Source organism: Vombatus ursinus, unplaced genomic scaffold (genome assembly GCF_900497805.2).
Source record: "Vombatus ursinus unplaced genomic scaffold, bare-nosed wombat genome assembly UNPS02014837.1, whole genome shotgun sequence".
Lineage (NCBI taxonomy): Eukaryota > Metazoa > Chordata > Mammalia > Diprotodontia > Vombatidae > Vombatus > Vombatus ursinus.
The window spans coordinates 2,196,972-2,214,511 of NW_020954615.1; the positions used below are offsets into that span (position 1 = coordinate 2,196,972).

The following is a 17,540-nucleotide window of genomic DNA, read 5'->3' on the forward strand; positions in this document are numbered from 1 at the left end:
CCTTGGTGATCTCCTTTCCATTCTCATGCCAGCATCTGAATTGGGGGCCTCTTGTTTGGGGTTCCCTGACTCCAGTTTCCCCTAGATGATTCATTCTGCAAACTGCCTTCAATTGATCCCTCCCAAGGTTCCACTTTCATCATGAGCTCCTCTGTACCGAAGGAAGAGGCTGCCCCTGGCTAATGAACTCCCCATCCTCAGCAGAAGCTAAAGACCTGCCATCAGGGGGCTCCTGCATGGGGTAGCAGATCATAGGATCATAGATTTAGTTTGGAAGGGACCTTAGAGGCTATGGGTCCAAAGCTCTCATTTTACAGACAGGAAGACTTGAGTCACTGACTTGTCCAGGGACATGTAAGAAACGCCCAAATGGGATTTGATCCCCGAGTCCTCCTGACTCACATCTAGCATCCTTACACTCTACTGCCTCTAACCTAGATTAGACCAGAGCTCTATGGTCCATGAATACTTCACAGTTCCATGAAAACTCCATAAAAACTCCTTTGCCCAGCATTCAAGGCCTTCCAAGATCCAGCCCCTCTCCCCCACCTCTGACCTCTCTGACACATTTGTTTACAGTCAGAACTAGGAGGGTCTTTACAGATCATCTCACCCACCCTCCTCCCAAGGTCACAAGGCTATTTGGTGGCAGAAATGACACTTGAAATGAGGTCATCTGCCTCCCAGTCCAGGGTTCTTTCCTTGGCACCACAATGCTTCACCTTGACTCTGAGCGAGTTGCTTAACTCCTCTAAGACTCAGTTTCTTCATCTGTAAAGTAAGGATTATTCTAGCCCAGAGCTGTTGAGAGGCTCAAACAAGATAACATCCTCAAAAGTTTTTGAAAACTTAACAGTTATACATATGTAAACTACTATTATTATCCTAATTCATTCGGCAAACATTTGTTAAATACCTACTATGCCCCAGGGGTTGTGCTAGGCACTGAAGATACAGGGAGGGAAAACTCAGTACTTGACTTCAAAGGGCTTATATTCTTTTGAGGGAAAAGAATATAAAAAATTTAAATACGAAATACACACAAAGTGGATGCAAAGTATTTCCTGACAGGAGGGCATCAGCTGCTGGAGCGCTGGGAGAATCAGGCTAGGCTTCCTGTATCCCAACTTGGGGTCTGTAAATTTGTTTTCGAAAATGCTTTCATCACTGAATTTCAAGATATCCTTTCTTTCCTGTGTGTTTTGTTTTGCACATATAAAAATACAGTTCTGAGAAGGCTTCAGCAGGCTGTCCAAGGGGCCCATAACACATAAAGAGGTCAAGAAGCTGCAGTGGAGGAGATGGTCATTGAAAGAAGTGAGGGATTCTTGGAGAGAGTGCACTCAAGGAGGAGGGCACAGTCTGGGCAAAGGCATGGAGATGTTGCATATGGCAAACACCCAGTTGGAATGTAAAATAAGCAACAGATAGTAAAATGTCTGAGTGGAAAGATAGCTGGAACCATATATATTGCAAAGGCTTTAAAGGTGGAACAGAGAGATTTGTACTTGATCTCAGAGGTAATGGAGGAAGCTGGGTTGCTCAGTGGACAGAATGCTGCTCCTAGGGTCAGGAAGACCCAAGCTCAAATCCAGCCTCAGACATGTACTAGCTGTGTGACCCTGGGCAAGTCACTTAACCCTCTTTGCCTCAGTTTCCTTATCTGTAAAATGAGCTGGAGAAGGAAATGACAAACTACTCCAGTAACTCTGCCAGGAAAACCCCAAATGGGGTCACAATGAGTTGGATAGGACTGAATAACAACCATCAGAGGTAACAGGGATCTATGAGCAGGGGAGAAGCATGCTCCTCCAACTTTGGCTCCTTCAGTGCCCAGCACAGACCTGCCCACCACAAGGGGCTCCGTAAAGCTTGTTCATTGAACTGCTCCATGGAGGAGGAGGGCTTGCCCTCGGGGGCTGGACTGAGGCCCTCAGTCCTGAAGAGTCAGACTCAAGAGCAGAACCATGCGTCCCCTGAACACTGTTGGCAGGGAAGGAGATACCTACAGGTGACAGCCCCAATCTGCAGGGAGTTATTGAACCCTGACCTCTCAGTCAGTGGCAGCCTCCTCCCATCTTCCACCTTTCAAATGAGATAATAATTATAATGTGCTTAGCACAGAGCCTGGCACAAAGTAGGTGCTATATAAATGTTTATTATTACTACTGCTATCACTACTATTACTACTACTACTACTACTACTACTGCTGCTGCTGCTACTACTACTGCTGTTATCATTATATCACTTTACTGTACCACACTTCTTAGCCCTGTGGCCCTGGACAAGTCCCATCATCTCTCCAAGCCTCAGTTTCCTCATCGGTAAAGTGGACCTTGCCACCTACTTTATTGTAAGGAAAATGCTTTGTAAATCACATACAGCCTTGAAGAGTGGGAGGAAGGGAGGCTGAGGGGGAGGGGCAGGCTAGGGACACAGCCAAGCTGAGGCACAGAGGCATTACATTCCTGGAGGGTTAATGATCTTTGGGGTGATGAGTTCAGTACAGCCCAGGCTGGAAGGTTTGTCATCCTTCTTCCAACCCCTCCTCCCCGAGGGGATTTTTGCTGATCATCAGGACAGTGAAGGGCACAGGGGCTGGTAGAGACAGACGTCTGGTTGCATGGTACTCCAGGAGATGCCTTCACCAGGGTTAGGACCAAAGAAACAGGCATCTGAATGGGAAGGGACCTTAACAGTCACTTAACTGAACACTCTCTTGTCCATTTTGTGGGCAGGGAACTGATGTCCCAAGAAGAGAAGAGACTTACCCAAGGTCTTGCATATCCAGAGCCAATAACATTGCCAGTCTCCTAGGCCCATGTTCCTTCTCTTATGCAGAAGATCAAAGGACGTAAACAGAATGTTAGCTCCCTGAGGGCAGGAGCTACCATGTTAGTCTTTGTGTATCGAATGTCTGACATAGCCAGTAAGTGATAAATGCATACTGATTAATAGGGCTGGAAGGGACCTTAGATATCATCTATCTTAACCCCTTCATTTCCCAGAGAACACTGAGGCCAAGCAAGGTAGCAATGACTTGCCCAAAGTCTTACAGTCAGACCATGGCCTTTTATCACGTTCCACAAACTTGGGTCACTTCTGGAGTAGATAGTAACAACAGCTCTTACTGCAATATTACTTTTAGGTCTACAAAGCATTTTCAAGAATTCAGTCAATCAACATACATTTATTAAATGCCCACAGCAACTCTGGTAGGGAAGTGACCCGTTTTATAAGTGAGCAAGCTGAGAGTCAAGTGATTTGCCTACAGTCCTGCAGGCCATGAGAGGCAGAATCTGGATTCAAATCCACATTTTTAGACCTTGAGGTGGTTCCTCATTTATGATTCTAAAAGAAACCAGGTACAGAGGGCACAGAAGACACAGAAGCCGGTGCTCCTGCTCATCACCCACGAGCCCCGAATATGCCCCACACTCTGTCCTTTCCTCTTCTGCCTCCACATCTCTTCTGTTGCCTTATGTCTCTCAGGTGACCTTCCGGAGTGCCAGAGAGAGGGAGGACTATTGCCTGCCTCATCTGGAATATGCTAAAAGACCCTTAGAGAAACCCATCTTCTCTTACTCCTCAGGAGCTCCAGGAGGGCTGGTGGTAGCTTCTAGGCTGGGACTAAATCTAGAGTGATAAATCTGGGATATGGAGTTGGGTTTGGGGAATGGATGTGTATGTGTGGAAAATGAGGGACAGCACTGAGCCACTCATCCTACAGTAGACCCCAAACTATGTAGCAGGAGGGAAAATGATCATGGAATTACAGATTAAGAGCCAGAAGGAGTCCTCTGGTCCATCTTCCCTGTCTACAGGGAGCCAAAGCCCAGAAAAGTCCAGTGACATGCCCAAAGTCACACAGGTAGCCAATGATGGAGTGAGGATTCTTTCACCTGCCCAATGCTGCCTCTTGGGGCTAAAATGAGAAGGACTTCAACCCAGGCCACAAGGGACTTTGAGGCTGATGTGAGGTTAGGTGGGCACTTACCATTCCTGAGGTAAGAGGCTCATTCTGGAGCAGCCAGAGATGCACGGATTTGGTGTGGATACAGCCCTCTTGTGCACTAGGGAATCTCCCTGTTGAAGGGAGCCTGGGGGCCCTGGGGGCTTCACGATGCAGAGGAAGGGCTGACTTTGGAGTTAGGGAGCCTTGGTCTGCATCCCAGTCTGGCCACTTACCAGCTGGGCGATGGGAGTTATATCATTTAAACACTTGGAGTCTCGATCTCAGTATTGATAAGATGAGGGAGCTGGAGTAGATGGCCTCCAGGGACACTGGCTCAAGACTCAGAATTTAAATGGCGCCTCACATGCTGACTGTGACCCTCGGCCTGCCACTCAAATTCCCCAAGACTCGGTTTCCTTTTCTGTGAAATAAGGGGGAAAGATTAGATGGCTTATGGGGCCCCTTCCAACTCTAGTTCTCTGGCCTTATAAATGACAAAGACCCCTTTGCCTTTGGTAAAATCCTGAAGGGGATCGGTCTGTCCACTCTTTGCTTCCCACTCTGTCCTCAGCTGCTCTCCTTCTCTGCTCTGTCTGGCTGTCCCCCGAGTCCACAGGGAGCCAGGCCTCAGGGCTGTATGGCGAGGGGTCTGGGACCCTAGTATTGTGACCCTCCTCCTGGAAAGGGGGCTTCCAGAACTGGCCCCTGTGGGCTGCTCCCTCCGACCACCCACCCCCACTCTAGGCTGCTCTGGTGGCTTCCTCTCTCCCTGCCCATCCAAGAAGCCAAATCTTAGGGCTTTAATCTTTGATATTTATTGGTGTTACATAAATCACAGAGAACGAGAAATTGATTCAGAAGGTTAAAAAGACTCTATGCCCACAGTTGGCAAATCCCCTGGTCTGGCCGAGGTATATAGGGTGGTACAATTATTCACATTGAGCCCTAGGCAGGGCTGGAAGACAATTGGCAATTTGGAACAGGTTTCCTATTCCTCCCTCCCCCCACCCCAACAGAACACGAAGGTGCTCTTGTGGACATGGTCACATACACGGTGGCTGAAGCCGTCCAGATCAAGGACCCAGGCCGCAGCAGGGAAGGACGATGAGGATATGATGGGTAGACAGGTTGGTCTGTTCTCCTCCCCACGAGGGGCCTGAATCTCCTGACATCTGATCCTTGGGACCTGGTCCTTTGAGTGACCCAAATGGGCCACGCTCCCAATCTGGGCAGAAGAGTAGCCCTATACTTCTGTGGCAGATCTGGAAGCAGCTGGATGAAGGATGAGAAACATCTACAGATGGTCTGTTGCACAGGGTGAGCAAAACCCTGAGTTCAGTAGTAGCTGAAGCCGCCTCTACCCACCTGACCCCCAGACTTCGCACCCTCCATCAATCTGGCAGGTGAACACTGCAAGGGACCAGGGAGCGACCTGCCCTTTTCCCTGGCTGCCAACATTCTTTTCTTCTTGCCTGGGTAGAAGTGGGGAAATTCTGGGCCGGTGGGTATCTGCAAAGCTGCTTCCCTAGCAAGGTTTGGGGGGAATAGTGGATCAGAGTGGTTGAAAGGCAGACCACTCTTCCACCCATTTTCAGCTTGTGCGGAAAGGAGGGCTCTGCTTCCTCTACCACCTCCCTCATCCGTCCCGCCTTCTAGAGATTCACCTAACTTAGTTAAGATTGCTAGAAATCAGCTGGAAGACAAAGGAAAAGAGACGGCCAGAATCTGAGGATGCTGGCGTGGTGGGGGTTGGCGGCTCCCTCCCCATCTCCTTAGGGGATGTCCGCTAGCAGCCCTGTCCCAAGATAAAGTGCACAGTTCTAGCTTGAGGGGGACAGGGTAGGGCTCTAGGCGCTGAGTTCAATCTCTTGGAAGGGAAGCTGGGGGCCTACAGCTCCCTGCACCCATTGGTGGGCCCCCATGCATATGCCCACATACATAGTCCTCTAAAACCTTGGGATTACAGGAAATTCACATTATAGTGGGATTGGCTCTTCTTAGCCCAGGGTGAGGCAGGCAAGGAAGGACCCAGCTCAAGAATACACCCCCTCATTATTGCTCCTCCTCAATACACATATTGAGCCCTCCCCACTAGGGGTGGGGTGGGGATGGTGCAGCCACGGCACCAGGTCCAGCCTAACTGCCGAACACCAGGCTACGCCCCCTCCTCCTGCCCCACACGCTGACTTTGGCCTCTGCCCCCCCACCTAACAGGCTCACAGCTGTGTCAAAGGAGACTAGGGATGGGAACTAGTTGGCCCTCTTGCCCCCTAATGACAAACCAAGAGAGTACCTGGTGCCACAAGCTGACATTTCAGAAGAGAGAGGAGAGTCTCACCTGCCATCTTAGTCCCCAAGGTGGTCCCTGTGTGACTTCCAGCGCATTGCTATCCTTCTCTGGGCCCTTTTTCCTAGCTCAGTCTGGTAGGAGGAAGCCTCCTTGAGAAAAGTGACCTGTCACCCCCACTGCTCCCCTGGGCTGGTGGAGCTCTGTTGCCCATCTCGGAGCCAAGGAGACCAGATCAGCTTTTCCTCTCCATCTCTACAGGGCACAGCTCAGTTATCTCTTTTCCTAAGCTAGATAGAGACCTTGTTCTCTTCACAGTAGACCAGGCGTCTCACAGGAGACCTAGCCATGAGATAAGTAAGAAGTGACAGGTGGTCACTCCAGGCTGCAGTAATCTCTCCCTTTTGCAATCTGACTGCATTGAAGGGCTCCAGGAATCCTGAAATCATAGCTAAGGTCTGGCCTTGCCTGGGGATCCCTCCCAGGAGGCTGGTCTTGCTTTAGACAGCTCAGGCATTATTGTTACCAAAATAGGGATTTTTTTTTCTTTCAACATAATCATTGATAATAATAGTTGGTCCTTCTAGAAGCAATCCCTTATGGGATCTGTCCAGGCAAATGTCAGCCTATACCTTTCTGTATCCAATTTTGAATTGGAGTCAAAGCATCAAAGGCTCTGAAAGCTGGAAAGGACTTCTAAGATCAATATAGTGCCCATCCTTCTACCACTGCCCATTTCACTGATGAGGAAACTGAGGCCCAGAGAGCGGAAGTCATTTTACTAAGGTCCCAAAGCAAGTCAGTGTAACTAGGGCTTTTTTTTTTTTTTTTAGGCAATTGGGGTTAAGTGACTTGCCCAGAGTCACACAGCTAGTAAGTGTTATGTGTCTGAGGGTGGATTTAAACTCAGGTCCTCCTGACTCCAGGGCCAGTGCTCTATCCATTATGCCACCTAGCTCCCCCAGGTTTGGGCTTTCTGTCTAAGCACCCAGCCTCTCAAGCCTGAGCCAGGAACAACAGCTCTCTGCATCCCTGATACAAAACCCACTTGGGGAGGAGAGTAAAGGAAAGGGGGAGGGGAGAAGTCAAGGGTAGTACAGGTCTAAGGAGACAGGCCGCTTTGGGGCAGAGTGGTCTAAAGGGGAATAAACCCAAGTTGGTCCAAACATCCCTGTCAGTTGCACGGCCATCCTGAGGTTGATACGTGGTTCCCAGTTCCATTGGTCTTCGTGAAGAGTGAAAGGCTCAGTTGCATCTTTCCCGGGCAGATGTGTCCCAGATGGCTTTTCCTACATGGTCCCCATCCCAAGAGGGGTGGCATATCCTTAATTCCTAGGTCTCTCCTCTTTGGGCAAAGGGGAGAGGAGAATTCTTTCCACCCCTGGAGCTTCAATGGCTTTGGAGGCTGGAAGGAACCAATTTCTGGGTCATTTTCAAGGATTTAGATAACTTTGCGTCCATCAAGTCTTGGCTTATTCCTGATAGGGATAGAGTGGGGAGAAGCAGAGGACAGGGGACTTCAGCACATACTGGTGTAGCTTGGATGATTGGACAGGCAGGCAGGTGCCATCTGAGATCTGGTTACTGATGGGCTTCCATGGTGGGGAAGGGGTGCCAGGCAGTCCTGGAAGGGTTACATTGCCTGATCCTGATCTTCTGGCTAGAATTTTGGGCCAGAGACCAGGTCTAGTTTGTCCCAAAGGGCTCAGGGGAGCACTCCAGAGCGTCAGTCCCCAGCTTAGATTGCAACCCTGGGAACTTGCTGCCTTTTTCTTCCTCCACTCCCCAGGCCCCACCAATTTGGGCCACTTAAAGTCCTTATCCCTCTCTTGTTGGTGCATATAAAGTGCTGGCATCTTCTTCCAAAGGTGATTCAGTCCTTAGTCTTGGAAGCACTCACAGTTGTAAAGTGCCTCCAATGTCATCATTCCATTAGTAGCATCCCTTCCCATCTCCCTTTCCCAAATCACAAAATGGAGGCACCCAGTCTCCTGTAAGGTCTGGATTTAGGCTTGCTTTGGTGCCCTCGATAACTGACCTGTGGCTTCCCCATCTGGGGGGCTCCAGAGGGCAGAAGGCTGCTGCTAGGGATAGGGACATGCTTTCCTGGTCCCTTTAATGGGAAGGCCCCAGGGTCTCAAGTTCCAGTCTAGTTGGGTTCCAGTCTTCAAGGAAGGGAGAGAAGAATAGGGGAAGGGACACATGTAGCATCTCCTGTTTACTGGAAACACCAGATTAGCCAGGGCAAGATTGGGCAACAGTGCTCAGGTTTTCCCCAGAGGATGTGATGCAGCACCCCCACCCCATCAAGTTCATGTGCCCAATTCCCATGCTTATCCACCCAGCTATGAAATGGCTTCTTTGCAGCATCAACCAGTGTTAAGACTCAATTCTGACTTTAAAAAACCCAACCAAACAAAAAGAAACAAAAAAAAACCTTTAAAATCCCAACACCCTATTTCTCTCTTTAGGGCATTCTATATATTTCTTCCCAGCTTCACTCATGATTGTGCTGGGATAGGTTCTGTAAGCTCCCCACCACAGCCCAGAAATGTGCTTGATTATAGTATTTCCTTTCTATAAAATCTGACTCTCCCCTGCACTAGGCTTTTCCCCCTCCCCCTTCTCCCTTGTGTTAAAATCTGACTGCTTTAACCTCCCAACCTCCTGTAAGGTGGTGGTTGTCTGAAAATGTTACTTCCTTTCCAACATTAGTGATCTGGTGTTAGCTTGGAACTCCTTGCTCAACTACTTGGAGTCAGGAGGGCAGGCTGACATTTCCTCTTTCCAGCCCTCACCCTACCCGGTCCTCTGGCCCATTGCTTCTCTGACCAGAGGACCTGCGTCCACTCACAGGCCTTTGTTGTATACCACTGTCCGACTGGCTGTGGCCAGTGCAATCTCTGGCTCCAATTGGGATGTTTCAATCTGGAAAAAAAAAAAAGGACAGGCAAGAGGCCAGGTGAGAAATGGGCACTACAGAGAGGGAGGGATTAACCAGTGATACTTAGCACATGGGGCTAAAAACTGGCAAAGGTGAAAGAACTTTAATATTTAGATCAATTCTCCATTTAGAATGTGTTGTGGAATATGGTGGAAGGTGATGGTCTAAACCTAATTTCTGCCAGACTGCTTTCCAGTTTCCCCAGAAGTTTTTTTTTTCAATCAAATAGAGAGTTCTTTCCTAAGTAATTTAGTTTTCCACTTTGTCAAACATTGGATTATTGAGTTTCATTGTTTCAGATTCTCCTTTGTCTAGTCTGCTCCATAAATCTACCTCTCTAATTTTTTTTAACCAATAACAGATGGTTTTGATGATTGCTGCTTTACAATATAGCCTGAGGTCTGGAAGTGCTCTTTCCCCTCCATCTGTAACTCTTTTCATCACTTCCCTTGATATTCTAGATCTTTTGTTTTTCCAGATGAATTTTGTTATTATTTTCTCAAGTCTTATAAAGTATCCCTTTGATAATATGATTGGCATAATGCTAAAAGTGTAAATTAATTTGGTATTATTGTCATTTTTCTTATATTAGCAGAAATGCATTAGAAGATTGAAAAAAAAAAATCTGACAGAATACGTAATGTTCCATAACTGTGGATCCGTTACCTATGCAAAAGAACTGGGGGAGGTGTTTCTCCTATCTCTTCTTTGGGGTCAAATTTATTCCTTGTAATTTTGTATCATTCATTTTCAATTGTCTTGTGATTTTTACTCTTTTCGATTTTTGTGTGTATGGGGTGTCAAGCTCAAACAAAAATGGGGGTCATTAATACATACATACGGGTCACATATTGAGTTAGTTTTAAAATGCAATGTTATCTACATTTTATTGCATTTTTATTCATTTTGTTAAATATTTCCCAATTAAATTTTGATCTAGTTTGACACCTCTGGTGTATATTGTTTTCTTGTTTCTGCTTACTTCACTATGCAGCTGTTCATGTAGGTCTTTTCATGCTTTTCTGTATTCATTATGTTCATAATTTCTTACAGCATAGTAATATTCCACTACATCTATTTGCCACAAATTGTTTAGCCATTGCCTAATTGATGGACAAAGTGATTTATTTCCAGTTCTTTGCTACCACAAAAAGTACTGCTATAGATATGTTGGTGTATATGGAGCCTTTCTTTTTGTCAGTGATCTCCTTGGGGTATATGTCTAATAATGGAATCTCTGGGTCAATGGGTATGAACATCTTAGCCACTTTATTTGCATAATTCCAAATTGCTTTCCAGAATGGTTATACCAATTCACAGCTCTATTAACAATGCATGAGTGTACCTGTTGTCTTCCCACAATGCCTCCAACATTGACCTTTCACATCTTTTATCATCCTTGCCAATTTTCTGGGGATAAAATGAAACCTTGGGATTGTTTTTGTTTAATTTTTTTCTTACTTTTAGTGATTTGGAGCATTTTTTATGTGGTTGTGAATTGTTCACAAGTCTTCTTGTTTGTTCATATCCTTTAACTACTTATCTATTGGGGAATGACTTTTGGTCTTCTATATTTCTGTTGGTTGTTTATATATCTTGGACAACTATACCCTTACCTAAGAAATCTGACACAAAGATTTTTTTCACAGTTGACTAATTCCCTTCTTATCCTAGATGCATTAATTTTGTTTGTGCAAAGGCTTTTCAATTTCACATCATCAAAAATTAGTTTATCTTTTGTAATCGCCACATCCTTTGTTTGATTAAGAATTCATCTACCCATAGCTGGCCCTTTGGATACTCTCTGTTCTCCAGGCTTTAGGTGCCCATTCTGCAGACTCTGGGCCCTGACACCTGCTCATTTCTCTCTCCCAGTACCAGCCCTTGCCAGACCAACACTAGTCGACTCCTGAATCAACCCACTGCATGAAAATCTGGTAAAAAAACAAAACAAAACAAAACAAAACCAGATAAACCACAAAGAATATTCACTTCACAGAAGGATTCCCTGCTGGGCTCCCATGTAGGACCATCCCTTCTCTTCCCTTGGTGAAAATGATATCTGCTATTTTTATGTTATGTGTAAAATATTTTTGATATTATAAATCTGTAGTGGCGATAGATTTCTGGAAAGTCATCCCTTGGCTAGGGGGAGGGGTACCCAGGAGATGAGTCATCAAGATGACGCATGGAGTGGGAGCCTGTTTACCCAACCAGGACTTATCAGTCACTTCTGATTTATATATATTGTCTTCCTCACTAAAATATAAACTTGAAGACAGGGACAATTTTTGCTTTTTCTTTGTATCCCTAGCATTTAGTGCAGTGTCTGGAACATAATAGGTACTTGACAAATGCTTATTGGTTGGATGAAATGAACTGAGAGAGGGAGATACCCTCCTGGGAGAATCGGGAATTTTAGCAGGTGGCTTAAACAGGCACCATAAAATAGGAAAAGATCACAGACTTAACGATGCAGACCTGGAAGGGACATGAGAGCTCATTGAGTCTGCCCCCTCCTTATCTAACAGATGAGGATGTTGAAGCCCAGAAGAGGTAGTGACTTGTCCAAAAATCATACAGGTAGTAAGTAAAGGAGCCAGGATTTGAAGCCAGGTCCTCTGATGTCAAATTTGGTCCTCTTGGTGTGGAATCTGCTTTTGCCTACTGATTTGAGAGGGAGGAAACTGTCTTGATAAAGGTGGGTGTAGCATGAAGTCACATTGCTACTGATGAGACTGGACCCACTAATAGGTCAGGCCAAGCACTGGAAGAGCTGAAACTTGGTGGCGGGTAGAACCACTTTTCATACTTGTCTAGAGAGCAGTCTTAAGGACAGGGGAGGAGCAAGCACATCTAAAAAGAAGGCAAAATTGGAGAGATTTGCAGGTGATTGGAGGCGTTAATCAGCCCTAGGGATTCTTCTAAAATGAACTGGAGAGAATTAGTAACTTCACCAAAGTAGCAGTATATAAAATTAGCTCAAAAAAATCATCACCCTTTCTGTATATTACTAACAAAACCTAATTAAGAGGAGAGAGAAAAAATCCATTCAAAATAACTACCAAAATGTTTATAATATATGGGAATCAACCTACTGAGGCGTACTCAGAATTTGAATGAATAAAACTACAAAGTATTCTTTACAAAAATAAAGGAAGGAAAAAAAGAAAATTTAATTAAAAAAACAATAGCAAAGAAATAAAGGAAGACACATAATTGGAGAGATACGAATTGTCCATGGTTGGACAGTGCCAATATAAAAAAACTGAGTATGCTACCTAAAATTAATGTTCAGATTTAGTAACATACCAGTTGAATCATCAAGATATTACTTTTCAGAACTAAACAAAATAATAACAAATTGGCTTTAGGCAAACTGAACAGGGCAGAAAGGTCAAGGAAGAGGATAAGATTTGTGGAGCTAGAGATATAGACATGTCTGGGAACAGAGACTTTTTTTAAAATTTTCTTTATATCTCTGGCATTTAACACAGTGCCTGACACATAGTAAGCCTTTAAGAAATCCTTGTGGAGGCTGTCCCTGGGTCTTTATTTTCTCTTCTGTGAACTGGAGATGATTTCCTCCCTACTCATTAGGTTTCTGTGAAGACTGCACACAATGTGCTTTGTATAAGATAGAGCTTTGAAAAATATAAACAATTAAGCGCCATCATCATCGTAGCTGCCATTTTAAATTTGGAGCCTAAATCTGTCTCAGAGAGACATATGGGTTCTGTAGGACATGCTAAACTTCCTAAAAGAAGTGACTATGTCCTCTATGACTTTTTGGAAGCCTCTGAGCACTGTCTCACATCTAAAAGGTGCTGAATAAATGTTCATTGAGTTAGCAGATCTGAATTTAAGAGAGAACTGTCATGTGACTAATGGGGATGGGGCACCTGTAGGGTCCTGGTGGGAGAGGTCAGGAAAACAGCAGTAAGGGCAGCTATTTTCTCACTGGACACTAATTTGAGAGTCAAAAGATCTGGGTTCAAATCCCACTCCTGATATTTATTAACTGTGTGATCTAAGTCACTTCACTTCTGTGCCTCGGTTTTCTCATCTGTAAAATAAAAGGGATAGACTAGACAGATAACCCCTGAGGTCCCTTATGGCTTTAGTTACTTTATAAATGGCTTGTTAAATAGAACAGATGGAATTTCTATGGTCCCTTCCAGGTCCAAAATGGCTTTCTCAGAGACCTCTCCCCTCAGCACCACCTTAACCTTCTTCTAGTCTGACTCCACTGCCAGGAGGGAGATGAGAGAGCTAGGTCAACCATTTCCCTGCTCCTTTCCCATCATATAGCATGATCTTTATTATTCTCCTAGGTGACATAGTGGGTAGAGCACTAAGTCTTCAGTTAGGAAAAGCCAATTTCAAATCCAGCCCCAGACACTTAGTAACTGTGTGGCCCTGGGCAAGTCACTTCACCTTGTTTGCCTCAGTTTCCCCAATTGTAAAATTGGGATAATACTAGTACTTACCTTCCAGGATCAAATGAGATGGTATTTATAAAACACCTAGCATGGTGCCTGGCACATACTCGGCACTTGATAAATGTTTGTTAGATCTAAGATCTTCTTCCTGTTCTGGGCACTCTCCAACTTTGTCACTTGTCCTCCCTAAGAGGTGGTGCCTTGACCTGAGCACACCCCTCCAGAGGTGGGCTCAACAAGGCAGAGAACGATGGAAGATTGTGAGTTCCACCTCTGCAAGAAGAGTGCAGATAGATGATCCCTTCTCAGGGATGATGGAAACAGATGTTTGTTCACCACCAAGGGCCCTTCCAGCTAAGGAGATCCTGTGATTCTCCCCCAAGAATAGCTGAGCCCAGACCTGGACACACGGGGGGGGGGGGGGGTTCTGCAAGTGGTAGCTGTATTATCAGTCAGCCCTTCATCCCTTGCACATCAACCACCCCCCATGCAGAGAGGGCACTCCTTTCTCATTTCTCCCTCTAAAAATTCTTATCTTCAAGCTTTGGCTAAGGGAGGCAGTGTTGGGAGAACCTGGTTCAAATCGTACCTCACTCACTTGCTAGCTGTGTGGCCCTGGGCCAGCGGTTCTTTGCCTCAGTTTCCTCATCTGCAAAGTGAGAGGGGCAGGGTAGACTCAGAACCACAGAGAGTCAGAAGAGACCCCAGTAGCTATTTCTGCCAAGATTGATGGCTTCTATGCACACTTCCAGCTTTAAACCTATGTCCCTGTGCAATATTCTCTAGGAAGCAGATATGATCATTCTCTCTCTCAATTTAAACTTAGCTACAAACAGGCTGTATTCCCCCAGGAGAATGTAAACACTTGGTGGGCAGAGACAGCTTCCCTTTTCTCTTTGGGCCCTCAGCACAGAGCACAATGCCTTTTACATGGTACATGCTTCAGAAATATTTACTTAATTAAAAATGAAAATTTGCTGTGGCCTTTACCCTTTCCATGTGCCACCGTGGGTACCTCAGAGCCAGGGTTGGCCTGGGACAGTAGGGACTGAAGATGCCTAGACAAGAAACGGTCAAGAAGAAAGGAAGGGGCCGACGTGAAAAAGAATCCAGAAATTTGTCTTCCATTCCTTGGGGTGGGGGGTGGGGCTGTACTCATGGAAGTGAGAGGTGTGCCCATCATCATCTTCATCATCATTAACAACAACAACTTATATATCACTCTAAGTTTCGCAAAACATTATAAATATGATCTAATTTTATTCTGGGACGTCTAGCTGGCACAGTGGATAGAGGGCCATGACTGAAGTCAGGAAAACTCATCTTCCTGAATTCAAATCCAGCTTCAGATACTTATGGGCTATGTGACCCTGGGCAAGTCATTTACCCTCTTTGCATCAGCTTCCTTGTCTGTCAAATAAGCTGGAGAAGGAAATGGCAAACCATTCCAGTATTTCTGCCAAGAAAACCCCAAATGAGGTCACAAAAAGTTTGAAATGACTGAACAACAACAACAACAAAATTTTATCCTCACAACTCTGGGAGGTAGGTGCAATTATTATCCCCATTTTACAGATGAGGAAACTGAGGCAGAGACAAGTTAAGTGACTTGCCCAGGGTCACACAGCTAGTAAATGTTCGAGGTTGGACATGAACTCAGGACTTTCTGACTCCATGGTCACCATGCTTGCCCTACAAGGTCTCAATGAGCCCAAATGGGGTGAGAGGAACTGGGTTGGGAAGTGGTAAGGGATGCAGAAAGGGAGTTTATTAAATTCAGCTCAACTCAATTTAGCGTATTTGCTAAATCACAGAATCACTATGGTCTCCCACGTGCGCAGGGACTCAGAGGACTCTGGTCCAACCTGAAGCTGACCAAGAATCCTCACTATTGCATCCCCAGAGGGGATCTAGCCTCTACTTGATGACTGCCACTGAGGGGTGGCTCACTGCTTTTTGGGGCAGCCTATTCCACCCTGGAAAGGTCTGAATTATTAAGTTTCTCCAAAGTCTTGCTCTCTGCAACTTCTACCCATGGTGCCTTGTTCTGCTCTTGGGGTCAAACAGAGCAAGGCTAGAATGTCTTGTCCTTGATGAATCCATGATGGCTCCCAATGATCACTGTTTCCCTTTCTAAGTACTCATGAGCCACCCCTTTAATAATTCATTCTAGAATGTTGCTAGTAATCAAAGCCCAGCTCACTGGCCAATAGTTTGTCCTATCCTCCCTCTTCTCTTCCCCGTCCTCCTTCTCTTCCCTTTCTTCCTTCTCTTCCCCCTCTTCCTCCTCCTCCTCTCCTTCCTCCTCCTCCCCCTCCTTCTCCTCTTTCCCCTCCTCCTTTTCCTCCTCCTTCTCCTCCTCCTCCTCTTCATCTTTTTTCTCCTCCTCTTCCTCCTTTTCCTCCTCCTCTTTCTTTTTCTTCTCCACCCCTTTTGAAAAGAGAGACAACATCTACTCCCCTCAAATCCTACAATGCTTTTCCACATCTTTTAATGAGCATTGACAGTGATCAGAGATCACCTTGGATATGGAGCTGTGCCCATGTGTCCAACCCTGTGCTAGGTCTGGGCCATGAAAAGAGTCCTGGTTCTAGGGTCAAGAGGACCTGGTTCCAGATCTTGGCTCTGAGACTTTCTGCCTATGTGACTTCCTGCAAGTCTGGGTCCCATTTTCCTCAACTGCAAAGTGGGGGGGGGGGTGTACGAAACGACCTTGAAGGTCCCTGCCATCTCAATCCAGAGTCCAAGACCCTTCCTCTCATTGCCCAAGTGAGGAGATCATAGACCTGAAGCTGGAAGAGACCTCAAAGGCCAACTAGTCCAACCTCTTTATTTTACAATAAGGAACCTGAGGCCCATGGATACTTCCTGAGTCACCCAGGTAGTGAGCCCCAGAGGTGAGATTTGAACTCCAAATCCAGCTGTCTTTCCCCAGCACCAGACAGTCTCTGCCCTCAGGGAGCTCACAGTCTGGTTCAGGAGACAAAGAATGACACAAAGCACTGGGGAATGGAATAGGAAATGTTCCTGGAGTTCAGAAGGGAAATCTCATCCTAGGCTAGAGTCCTAAGTGCAGGCTTTTTAGAGGGGGAGGGGAGCAGGACCCCTCCCTGTGAGCTCCCTGCTTCCCATGATGCCAAAGGCTTGGAAGCCTACAGGAGAGCAGGTGGGAAAGGTCTGGGTACCTCTCCCCACCGTAGGCCACAGGGGTCTCTCCATCCCCCCACTCCCACCCCACCTCCTGATGTCCCCCGCCCCCGTGGGCTCCCCCAGTCTCCACGCCCGCCACCGACACAATGCTCAGAGCCCACGCTCCAAAATCGAAATGCTTTTGAAAATGTTTAACCTAGTTAGACAAATTAGCAAAAATTTGTGCAAAACAATTTAGGTATTTAAAATATTCAATGTTTTTAAAAAACTGGAAAACTGTTCTTCGCTTTCAGCTGCAAAAACCAACAAAATATAACATCCCAGCAATCTTACCATGAGGTGTAACATAACCCTTCGGGAAAGCTGTTAAGCAGAGACTGAGGCATCCTGGGAAATAGCGCTTCATTTATTCAAATGCACATATGCCAGGCTTTTACACCATATGTCATTCCGAGCTATTTACAGTAATAATTAAATCTTAATCAACGTTTAACCTCTGTAAAATGTTTGAAGAATCCTAATCACCCTTCAGACTGCACTAATGAAGGAGAAATATATAAACATAAAAGGGAGATGATGCATAGATATCACGCTGGAAAGAACAGTAATTGCAAAATTGTATTTCTTTTAAATATAATCAGTAAATTATGCAAAGGAAGCCAAGGAGTATTTTAAGTTAAGACATCTTGGATGTCAGAGGTGTGAGCAGCTAATTTTGTTCTGCTATCCATAACAGATGTAGCATATTTTCTCTTACTGCC

At 45.8% G+C, this 17,540-nt stretch overlaps 1 protein-coding gene across 4 annotated transcripts in view; it reads right to left on the reverse strand.

Annotated features, from left to right (window-relative positions):
- Positions 1 to 7,133: 7,133 nt before the first annotated feature.
- Positions 7,134 to 17,540, reverse strand: part of SFXN5 (sideroflexin 5) — a 206,060-nt gene continuing 195,653 nt past the window's right edge. For all 4 annotated transcript variants that reach the window (XM_027840006.1, XM_027840008.1, XM_027840010.1 and 1 more), the window contains one exon: positions 7,134 to 9,171. In XM_027840006.1, the coding sequence (XP_027695807.1) occupies positions 9,094 to 9,171 (78 nt within the window). In that variant the 3' untranslated portion in view covers positions 7,134 to 9,093. The remainder of the gene's footprint in view (positions 9,172 to 17,540) is intronic.